Genomic DNA, 12,102 nt, shown 5'->3' with positions numbered 1-12,102 from the left:
TTGGAGTTTTGTTTGTTTATTTAAAGGTGCAGACTGCCAAAGTTTGAGTTCGTTATTTTTAGTGTGCTGTGTATAGATTGATGCCAAGCTTGTGGCCACGACAGGTGGACTATGCAGGGAGTGCCTGCAGTACCACGCTTGGCGTTGCTTTGCACCACCTGCCACAGTGAAATAAAGTTGTCCAGAAATTGCACTGTGTATTACAGACACACAAATCACACAGTTAAGAGGCATTTTCAGAATCGGACCATCAGAGCACCTTAGAGGGAACATTGATCCTAAGAACTGGATGGAGAGCCATGAGTTGCTGGGTTCTGTTCCCAGTGCTGACACCAACTGCCTCTCTGGCTTAGGCTTTTTACTTAGGGCTCAGTCCTCCAAACGGTACTGTGCAACGTGTGGGATGAGTGGACTACTCAATAGTAAGTACTGGGTCTGGTAGTAAGAGTTTGCAGGATCTGTCCCTTAACTTCTGTGCCTCAGTTATCCTATCTGTAAAACTGTACTAATGAGACTTAGCTCACAAAATGGCTTTGAAAGAGAATTAGTTGACGTTTGATAAAGTGCTTTGAAGATGAAAAGTGCTAAGGGTTGGGTTGCCATTTTCATAGGCAATAACCCAAATAAAAATAAATTCCGATTAAGAATTTTAACATATAGCTATCCTGAGCCTTGTGATAAAGTTTGACCCATTGTAGAGTGTCATGGGAGCATAAATACTTTCATAAGTCTCAATGGCTTGAGTCTGTTATTAAGGCCTGTTGACTTGATGACCAAATAAGTACATGCAAAGTTTAATGGAGGATTCTCCATCACACAACAGATATTACGTAAATTAAGTTGTCATGGGATAAGAGGGAAGATCCTTTCATGGGTTGAGAACTGGTTAAAAGACAGGGAACAAAGGATAGGAATAAATGGTAAATTTTCAGAATGGAGAGGGGTAACTAGTGGTGTTTCCCAAGGGTCAGTCCTAGGACCAATCCTATTCAACTTATTCATAAATGATCCGGAGAAAGGGGTAAAGAGTGAGGTGGCAAAGTTTGCAGACGATACTAAACTGCTCAAGATAGTTAAGACCAAAGCAGACTGTGAAGAACTTCAAAAAGATCTCACAAAACTAAGTGATTGGGCAACAAAATGGCAAATAAAATTTAATGTGCATAAATGTAAAGTAATGCACATTGGAAAAAATAACCCCAACTATACATACAATATGATGGGGGCTAATTTAGCTACAGCTAATCAGGGAAAAGATTTTGGAGTCATCGTGGATAGTTCTCTGAAGACGTCCGCGCAATGTGCAGTGGCAGTCAAAAAAGCAAACGGGATGTTAGGAATCATTAAAAAAGGGATAGAGAATAAGATGGAGAATATCTTATTGCCCTTATATAAATCCATGGTACGCCCACATCTTAAATACTGCATACAGATGTGGTCCCCTCATCTCAAAAAAGATATATTGGCATTAGAAAAGGTTCAGAAAGGGCAACTAAAATGATTAGGGGTTTGGAACGGGTCCCATATGAGGAGAGATTAAAGAGGCTAGGACTTTTCATCTTGGAAAAAAGGAGACGGGGGGGAGGAAGATATGATAGAGGTATAAAAAATCATGAGTGGTGTGGAGAAAGTGAATAAGGAAAAGTTATTCACTTGTTCCCATAATATAAGAACTAGGGGCCACCAAATGAAATTAATGGGTGCAGGTTTAAAACAAATAAAAGAAAGTTCTTCTTCACTCAGCGGACAGTCAACCTGTGGAACTCCTTACCTGAGGAGGTTGTGAAGATTAGGACTATAACAAGGTTTAAATGAGAATTGGATAAATTCATGGAGGTTAAGTCCATTAATGGCAATTAGTCAGGATGGGTAAGGAATGGTGTCCCTAGCCTCTGTTTGTCAGAGGGTGGAGATGGATAGCAGGAGAGAGATCACTTATGTTCTTATATTATTTACTGGAATGCTCAGTGTGAGGCTTAACTGGGTAGAGGATAGAAACATTGCTGTTGAATGATCTTTGAACCAGAAGCAGTAGGTGATTCCTAACTTTTGTGTCTGGATTTAAATCTGGAAAGCAGAGCTTTTAAAGTTTTTTTTTCTTTTCTTGCTGCTAGTAATATTGGTTCCTTCTCCCCGAGGTCAGTAATCATGAAACAATGCTGCTTGGTCTCACTCCGGTTCCCGATGGTAAAGAGCCCATTATATCACAGAACATCAAAACCACAATTGTCATTTAATTTAGTTTGACAGACAACCTTGTTGGCAGTCTCAGTGGACAGGTCAAGGACTGAATGGGCCATGGAGATTGACCAACCCTCTCAACCTCAGAGATGCTCCATCCAGGCCAGGGATAGGTACTAATGCTGGTGTACTGTAGGGAAGCTTGAGTGTGCTGTACATGTTCTGGGGATAAACAGAGGACATTAGCCTGCAGGGCTGTCAGTCTGTCATCTTTCATCAGCATTATATTTGCAAAGTTTCAGATAACAAGAAGAAGGATGTGCAGCGATGTTAGTGGGGGATGATGTATTAAGGGCCATTCTCACTGTTGCTGAAGGTACTGATATTCCATTCTCTTCTCCCTTCCCTCATGTTTCTTTCCCTCCCAGTCTGTGGCAAACGTTATAAGAACAGACCTGGACTGAGCTACCATTATGCTCATACTCACCTAGCCAGCGAAGAGGGGGATGAAGCCCAAGAGCAGGAGACACGCTCCCCACCCATCCACAGAAACGAGAACCACAAACGTGAGTAGTGTTTGCTTTTGCCATCCCTTCAATCTTTTTTTCAGGGATGTTACCTCCCCCTTCGTCTGTGCATTTCAGCAGTTTCTAAGATTGTTCTGCTTCTTTGTGAATGAGTGGAACCTGGATGTTTAGTGGAGCTAATCAACTTCAGCCCGCCCTAGTGCTGAGCTCAGCTAGTCAAGAATTCAGTTCAAACTCAGCATTAACACTGCCGCAAATCACTCTTCATCACTGCTCCTGTGGGGAGGAGATGACAAGGGGAGAGGGAAGGGAGCCACACCTGCCCGTCATCAAACAGCCTCTTAGTGCTTAATGTGGAGATCAAGAAAATGCACAATTCATGTCAGGTCATCCTCTTTGCTATTTTCTTTGAGAAAAGATCTTTATTCCCTTCTCAGTTTTATGGTATAAAATTCTCAACAAATGCCCCATGATCCCACATACCCAAACACCACTTTCTAAATATTAATCTGGAAAAATCAAAGGACTAGAAAATTAACTGCACAGATCTGATGGCACAAGAAAGGACAGAAGGGCTGTGCTCTGGTAATCCTAGCACCAAAGTAGGGGGAAGACAGTGTGTTTGCTGGCACAGGAAAGCCCATTTTAACCTTTTTAAGACACAGGACTGGGAGTCAGGAAATCCATATTTTATTAGTGAATTGTATCACTTAGCCCTCCTCCGCCTCAGTTTCCCTGTGTGCAAAGTAATAATTGCCTCCCATTCAGAGAGATCATGTGGTTAAATTCATTGATTTTTGTAAAATACTTTCAGGTCCTTAGATGGAAAATGCCATTTTAGTTCAAAGAAATTATTGTTGTTGTTTATTATTTATTGACAACAGAATGAAATGCTTATCAGAATAAAATACAGGGCAAATCCTTTTCTTCCTGACATAAGTATAAAGTAAGAAACTTGAATCTAGGAAGCCATTTCCCCCTTAAGCAGGATAAACCATAATTGTCTCATGTGGTTGTGGGCAGGGGTTCCCCTTTCTCCAAAGCATCTACTACTGACCATTGTTGGGTTGGTCTGATCCCGCTGCGCAATCCTAAGGTTTCTATCACCTTTCTGCTCCACCTTTTCATTTTTAACATTTTAGTAAGATGTATTGACTTGTCCAGAAACAGTTTTGACTTGCTGAGTTGTGAATAAACTTGAATTGACCATTACTCTATGGAGTTACTGTTCTGGCAGGCTTTAGAATATCACCATCTGGCCATTATCCCACAGGGAGCTGTAGGAGAGGGGTTTTTGTTTCTTTATGTTGTATGCTGCCTCTAGATTAGTTTTCTGTGTCTGAAATAGGGTCTACGATACTTATCTACCTGATGGGGCTTTTGAGGCTTAATTAATTTGTTGATCTTAGCCCTGCACAGATAAGTAAACAGGGAAGAGCACTTTCCCCCACCATTCAGCTTGGCACAGGGGCCAGAGGCAGGCCCAGTTCTTGCAGTTCTGAGGTTCAGGGAGATGTTAGCACTATAAGAGGTACCAAACTCCACAAAAGGAGTTGGGAAGGATGGAATGATATACCTCCTTTGTTCCTCGCCAGCCAGCAAACCTGGGCCATTGTGGAGGAGAGTGCACTCTGCTCTCTGAAAAAGAGTGCAGCAGGAGCTGCTCAGACTTGTGTGTCTCCCGGGCTCCTGCAGGCATTGTGCATGAGGCAGGTGCAATGCCTCCGGGAGAGGCAACTGGTGTGTAGCTCCCAACACAGAGTGTAGCTTAATGTCACAGGCATCCCCTTTGCATTTGTAAATCACTCTGAGATCCAGATCCTTGAGTGGAATGTTCTCTCTGCTCAAGAATCAGTGGCCACTGAGGGTGGGGACAGAAACCATGTAAAAGTGCCAGGAGATTTGTGCTGGGAGGAGTCACAGTAGGCTGGGAGGCAACTCTCTGGACTGGCTGTTTATTCCCTTTTTCTGTTTGTTGGTTTACAGCCTGGAGATCAGCTCTTCCATATTCTCTCTTTCACTTGGCAGTATTTAATTTATGCTGCCATCCATCTTCCATGTGAATGCTAATTGTCCATGTTGCTAATATACAGTCATTAAATGGCCCCTTTGTACCTGGGGAAGGTGGGGAGCCAGAGCATCAGTTCCTTCCTTTCCCCTAAGTACTGCTGGGCATGTGTTGTGAATTAGATTTGACAGGTCTGCTGTGTCACAGGGTCTGGGCTTCAAATATCCTTTCTGTGTGGGCTTGTGGGGGGAGGAGGGGATGTTAATCCAAACAGCTAATCTGCAATCTATGGAAGAGAAGAGCCAGAAATACAGTAAACAGCAGGCACTGATTATTTCCTTAGCAGTGTGGCAGAAAAATACACGCAGCCTAATTTAGAAAAGGCAAAGCAAATCCAAAGCAGCCATTTGGAATTTGCAGTGCTGTGGGCGGTGGGATCTGTGGCAGCGAGGTTCAGGCAGACTGCTCCAGTATGAACGTCTTGCCATTTTATTCTCTCTACCACTCCCATGTCTCCTGTGCAGGCACTGCTTGCAGCAGTACCCGCAGTAACAACTGCCCTGCTGACACAGAAGGAACCTCTCTAGAGCAGAGCCTCTGCCAGAGTCAGTTATTGATCCTCTGACTGGTGCCAGCTCAACAGTTGATGGTCTCTGATCTCTCTCGCAATGCTCCTCTGTCCTCACACCCTCAATCACCCGCAGGCCATCTTGGATGGCTACATATATATTCCAGGGACTGAAAAAAAGATTAATATAGGAACAGCCTAATTTAAACTGACTGGCTTCTGATGGGTCTGTATCACAGAACAATCACCAACCCAGGTGGGATGTTCCATTTCCTCTGAAGCTCTCACTCTCCTTATCACTGTTGTGTGGGTTTTGTTGTCTGCCTCACTACATATAGTTCAGCCTTTCCCAAATCACATTCTCTGACCTCCTGTTTTCCCCTAAAACAAGGCAGCCTATGCTTTTTAATACAGGTTGTGACCATGCAGCGTTAGTTGATTTACTTCTATATCTCAGCTCACTCTCTTGGTATAGGGGGATGTCCCTTCCTCAAGACCCAAACTTGCCTTAGTCCCATACAGACTTGTTATCTAATGTTGCAAATACTTGTCAGGTGGGTTTGAAATCATGAAAAAGAAGTTATAGAAAACTGTTTAAAAGTCAAGCAAACCTGAACCCTGACAATAGAACAAAATGGTTCCACATCACGTCAAACCTGCTCTTCTGCTGTCTTCATCCTTCAATATTTGGCATTGGCGGGATGTGAGCTTTGAGCCCAGGGTGAGTCCATGAATCTGCCACTGAACACATGTTGCAATATATGTACATCTCATCCTAATGTTATAGGATGACTTGGGGTAGCTGGCACCTGCAGATTTTGAAAGGTTTCTAAAGTGGGATTTTTATTAATTTGATATCTGTCTATTTAAATATATGTGTCAATGAATGTGGTATTATAAAACTAATTTCATTGCTAAAGGAACAGGAAGGTGTGTGCCTGTCTGTAAGGAGCAAACCTTCTCCTTTAAATGGGAGTGAATCATCAGAATGGCACTTTGCTTTTTAAAACTTAAACATTAGGATAACTTCTATTGTTCCAAAAAATTAGGGTCTCATAGCAGTGTCTAAAGTCAGTCATAGTGTGAACAAATGCTGTTCAGACTTCATGCACCTGGACACCTCTTCCAAAACCAGTCTGGACTTGCCATACACTCTGCTAATGCTGCTGCAGTCCAGAGCACTCACACAGCTCTGCTAATATGCAGATTTGACTTGTCAAACCAACTGCTGTACCAGTTCAGGGCATTTTCCAATTTTGCCCACTTTTGTGGCATATCTTGTGATGTGGACAAATCTCTAGTTGAGAGATCAGTCAACAGCATTTGTATATTCTAAGCATAATTAGATACCTAGTCTTCAAAGATAAAAAATGAATGCACTAACCTCACTGTGCTTCCAAGCTGTCCTCCAGCTCCCCCACACAGCCTTCTTTGAAACATTTTTATTTCCATCCAGGCAGGGGGCTGGAGATGAATAAATGACAAGAGCCAGCCCCTCTGTTGGAGATGAACTGTTTGTTCCTCTCCACAAGCAGCATCAATTTGAAAAGCTACATCAGGCCTCCCTTTCTCTGCCTTAGCGCTGTTTCTCACTGGGGAGGTGATAGGAGCTACATTTGAATGCAGGAATGCTCCAACACCCACTTTCCTAAAGGAAATCCTTACAGCAGGTGCCTTTTCAATGAAGAGCTGCATATGCCCTGATTAGATATCTCATTAGTTTATTCCATTTTTCTTTCTTTTCCTTTGTTGGTTTTTATAAAGGAATGAATGTAAATGTCATTTTAAAATGAAATTTGAGGGTGCCATCAGAATTATAGCAGAAGTGGCTGCTGTCATTAAGGTTGCATAACAGGTTCATTTGTACCTTCTGTTTTTAATTAATCATAATTTTCCCTAACATTTACCTTTTGGGCTGACATTTTCCATGCCTGAATGTTGTGGAGAAGTTTGAGGAAACCCTGTTCAGTCATTATGAATGTGGGGAGGGTGAAAACATACATTTCCCCATCATACAAAATCTTCTTGAGACCTTAAATGGCTGGGTGCAGAAATTTTGGCAGGAAAGTAGCCTTCAATGAGGAGAAGCACTCTGAAGTGTTTTGGAGGAAATTGATTCTGATTTGACTGAGTAATTGGCCTTTGGGGAAAATCATATGCTGCACCACGAACACTTCCTCCCTCAAAAAAAACCAAGGCTGGCTCAGGTTTGGGCTCTCTGTATTGTGTAATTCACATATTTATATTTTTTTATTATAATTTTTCTCTTTCACCTCTTGACTCCTTTCTCCAAAGCAGAATACAAACCCAAGAAAGCCCCCGGTGTTTGATTGGGCTTGAAATTAGTTAACATGAGTTTACACATGCCTCATGGGTGCAATTTACATCCTCAAAGTGCTCTACATATTGGAGAGACCAATGTGTGCCCATAATGTACTCGCCCATTTTGGATGAGTGCAGAGCTGCACTGCCCCAGTGTGAACTCCAGAATGGATTGTGCCTCAAGTAGTGCAATCCCTCCCTACGTTTCCGGTTAGGATGGGAGTGCAGTATTGCCAACCCCAAAAGTTCAAAATTCATAAATCAGATCCCTCCCAATCCTGAGATTGGCCCAGAAACCAGGAGATTTTAATATAATGGGTTTTTGGTCTGTCTTCTCATTTTTAAACTCCCCCTGGACATCTCCAGTGTGTGCTGGACAATTACCATGTTGCCAGCTCTTACAGATATACAGTGAATCACATGATTTTGGCCCCCTACTGCAGGAGCTCTTACTAGAAGATTCAGCTGAGATCAAATTGCTCAAATTTGTATAAAGTGCTGCCTGACAGCTCAGAGAGCTAACACCTTCTCCCCAAACACAAAAAATCCAATTAATTAATGTGTCCTCCCAGCCCCACACCTGCCCACCCACAGCCCATCAATTAATTATGGTCTGCAGCCCCATAGCCGTTCCTGTGAAAATGCTCCCTGTCCTACCCAAAAACTCCTCTTGGCTCATAAGGGGAGGATGGGCGAACTCTACCTGCCTCCTGCAGAAGCTCTGATTTGACTGCTTTTCCCACCTCTTGGGAAAGATCAGCCAATCAGAGCTATAGAGCGGGGCTAGAAATCACATGAAGGCCAGAGCTTCTTGTGTCATCATGAGACTGATTCCAGCAGGGGCCAAAATGCTGTTATGGGAGTTGCCAGTTCTGGGTGTGTGCAGATTGTACCATCTCTTTGGATGGTACAGCCTGCTTCTTAGGCTTGCATGGCAAAGAATCTGGCCATTTTCTCTCATTTAGTTTGACTTGCATTTTTCCTCCCATGAGTTTTAATGAAAGAGTTGTAAGAATAGTTTATAGGAGAGAGCAATACATAACTCTGTGTGTGTGTGTGTGTGTGTGTGTGTGAGAGAGAGAGAGAGAGACGGAAGGTGGGTGAAGTGAACTAAACGTTATTTGAGCTCCACTTGGCCTGTTCTTCACTACACCCACAGATTATGCCATCTACCTTGTGTTATTCTAATCCAGAGCTCTGTCCTGCACTAAAAAATTGGCAGGTCTGTGCAATGAGCCATTCCCTTTGCAACCCACCCCCATGAATTTCTCCATTTCTCATTAAAAACTGGGAATAAGCCAGGTGGAAGTGGGTGCATCTCCAGCTGGGAATCCATCTCTTGCTCTGTTGGAGGGTGGCTTTTCCTGAGGTATATCTTCTAGCAGCTGCTCCCCCAAACTCCCATTGATGTATTTTTTTAATTTTAATTTCTTGTTTCTTGAGTCCGTCTATTCTCTGTAGATGCATTTTGAGCAGCAAAATAAGGGGACATGCTACAATTCCTTACACTTGAGAGATGAAGTAATAACAGGTGGCAAGACCAGAGGCAACCGGAGCTAGGATTCTGGTTGCTATGGAAACATGTCAGCCCTCCAGAGGGATGAGATCTGTCAGCAGTAGGGGGGCAAAGAGAGCAAGAGAAGCACAGTGGCACTTACCCTATAGGTTCAGATTATATATCATCGAGTTCTCCAAGGGAAAACTTGAAATACACAGGATGGGTTATTGGCTGGCTTTGAACTGAACTGGCAGCCAAATGTTGGATGTAGATGTGAACGATGGGAAACAGGTACGGGAGGGGGAATCTGGCCTAAGTCTGAGACAAAGAAGCTTGTAATATTTTCTAAGAAAAATCCGTTTTTTTTCTTCGTTGCAAAATATGAGCTTTTCGGATATGCTCCCCTGGGTATCCATTATGGAATATTTGGCCTCAAGTGGAAGCAAAGGGCCTAATTCAAAGCCCTTTGAATTCAATAGGAAGACTCGTAGTGATTTTTGTGAGCTTTGGATCAAGTCGAAAGTAAGTAGGGCAATAGTGGGAACCCCCATGCTGTGAAGATATTATTACCCTTGTTTATTATGGGAGTGCTGGAAGGCCAACTGAGAATAGGCCCCCACTGTGCCAGGCACTGTACAAACACTGAGTGATAGATGGTCCCTGCCCAGAAGAGCTTACAGTGTAAATAGACAAGACAGACACAGGGTGGGGAAAGGGGTAGAACACACAGGCAGAGTGAACTCTGAATGGCAGCAGATGGCGTGTTAGTTCCATTTATGTATTTGTTTATGTGGATGGGCGGCGGGTGAACCCCCACTTTGGGGAGGCTAGCCTGCTGGCTGCACCCCTTCCGCCCGAGGCCCTGCCCCCTGCACGCCGGAGACCCTAACGCCCTGGCGACTGGAGGAGCCCCGTGGCGTGCCCACCTAAGCCATGCTGGGCCCACACCCCCTGAGCGCCAGTCCAGTCCCAGCCATGCCGGGCTGAGTCACCAGCCCCCCCCCCCCCGAGCTGGCCATGCTGGGCCGAGCCGGCCACTGGACAGAATGGGTCCTGGCCCCGCCAAGCGCCGGGCCAAGCTGCCAGCCCCCGCAAGCCGGCCACCCCAGGCTGAGCCACTGCCCCCCCCCCACTGAGCTGGCCATGTTGGGCCAAGCCATCCCCTGGATGGGACGGGCCATAGCCCCACCAAGCACCAGACCGAGCCACTGGCCTCTCCAGGGCTGCCGGTCCGGCCCCAGCCACACTGGGCCGGGCCAAACCCCTGGCCTCCCTGCACACAGCCAGCCCCAGTGCACGGCCAAGTGAGCCGCTTCACTCCCCTGCCGGACCCTCTGGCCCACCGCTGGCTCGCCGTGTTCCCTTCTCACTCCCCCGCACCCCAAGGAGGAGGGACGTGGCAAGCAGCGACAGGCAGGCAGCAGCAGCTGGTGGGGGCCTCAGGACAGGGCCACCGCAGCCCAGGTGGCGGGTCGGCAGCAGCTGTTCCAGGGAAGGCTTAGCCTTCCCTTGCCTATTGTACCCACTGCCTATGTTTATGTGGGGTGCATTAACTTAGGAGAGGATAAGATAAATGGAAAGAAGAAGGATGGGAAGGGGGTGGATAGAGCAGGAGTAAAGAGGGTAAAAAAAATCCCTTTTTAATGGCATCCATCTAATTGTAAGCCATTTGCTGTATTCATTTAAAGTAGCAAACACCAAAAACCCCAACCTAAAACAAACGCCTCCGTCCTGATTCTCCATTACCTTGCAACTTGTGTGGCCATTGTGCAAAGTGCATGCAAAACGTTACCGAATGAGAATTCTCCACTCATTGCATGGTAGGATTTTACACGTAATTTGCATTCAAGTTGCACAGGACTACAAGATGGTGCAAAGCAATGGAGAATTAGGCCTCTTCTTTGCAGTGTTGCCAACCCCACACATTTAAAAATCATGAGTCAGGCCCCAAAAATTGAGATTGGCATTAAAAATCTATGAAATTTAAAAAATAAATATGGAGTTCTTTTTATTTGCTTTCTGGTTTATGAGCCCCTGCGGTGTTTTCAACTAGAGCTGAAACATTTCTAATTTTGAAATGCATAACAGGGACAAAAATTCTCTGTAACGATGAGGACTAGAAGCTTTTTTTTTTTCTTTTCTTTTTTTTAAATAAAAGCTCAGATATTCATATGACTCCAGGAGTCACAGAGTTTAAGCCCAGAAGGGATCTCTAGATCATGTAGTCTGACTTTCTGTATATCACGGGCCTCCAACACCACCTAGAACCCACACACTAAACCCAACAACGGACATGAGACAAAAGTAAATGAAACCTACAGCAAACTAGGCTGTTATGTGTCACAATGAGAGAATAGGCAGGACCGAGGTGCACCAGTGCTAGAGGCCCCCGTAATGACAGGGAAATGATTACCCAGATTATCCCAGCAAGTGACCTGCACCCACATGCAGCAGAGAAAGGGGAAACTCTCCAAGGTCACTGACAGTCCAACCTGGGGGAAATTCCCTCCCAATGCCACATATGGCATTCAGTTAGACCCTGAGCATAGAACCAGCCAGCCAAGTATCTGAGAGAGAGAGAGAATACTTAGTGCCATCTCAGACCTCTGGTCCATCCCTCAGTGGCCCATCTCCAGCCATGGCAATCCATGATGCTTCAGAGAAAGGAGATAAAAAAACCTCCCAGCATACACTGGGGGGGGGGAATCCCTTCCTGACCTCTGCCGTGGACAGTTGAAATCCTGAAGCATGAGCTTTAGGAAAATAAGATGTAAACTGGAAGTGAGCCCCCGGCTACTGAGTCCTGTCCCCTACCATCACAAGCAACCCCATAATTCAATTGCACTCATACATTTGTCCAATTCTCTGTTAAAACTAACCAAGTTGTTTCCCCCATATGCTTGGGCTTTAAGAAAAACACAAACGTGTTTAGCCAAACCCAGCATTTTAAAAAAATGTGTTTTGAACTGGAGCCCTATGGAATTTGAAGGTTAATTTG

General features: G+C 44.7%; 1 protein-coding gene and 1 long non-coding RNA gene across 10 annotated transcripts in view; one reads left to right on the top strand and one right to left on the bottom strand.

Moving 5' to 3' along the window:
- DPF3 (double PHD fingers 3) overlaps positions 1-12,102 on the top strand; it is a 211,444-nt gene that overhangs the window by 148,813 nt on the left and 50,529 nt on the right. For all 9 annotated transcript variants that reach the window (XR_006281829.1, XM_043515701.1, XM_038405246.2 and 6 more), the window contains exon 7: positions 2,610-2,747. Coding sequence is in view for 8 of the 9 variants with exons in the window: in XM_043515701.1 (XP_043371636.1) it covers positions 2,610-2,747 (138 nt within the window). In the remaining variant the exon portion in view is untranslated. The remainder of the gene's footprint in view (positions 1-2,609; positions 2,748-12,102) is intronic.
- Positions 3,217-7,013, bottom strand: LOC119857018. Its single transcript, XR_006281830.1, has 2 exons — positions 6,669-7,013; positions 3,217-5,002 (listed from the first exon to the last, which is right to left on the bottom strand). It is a non-coding gene; the product is annotated as an uncharacterized LOC119857018 (long non-coding RNA).

Source organism: Dermochelys coriacea, chromosome 6 (genome assembly GCF_009764565.3).
Source record: "Dermochelys coriacea isolate rDerCor1 chromosome 6, rDerCor1.pri.v4, whole genome shotgun sequence".
NCBI classification, from domain to species: domain Eukaryota; kingdom Metazoa; phylum Chordata; order Testudines; family Dermochelyidae; genus Dermochelys; species Dermochelys coriacea.
This window is presented reverse-complemented; position numbering and strand designations above follow the sequence as displayed.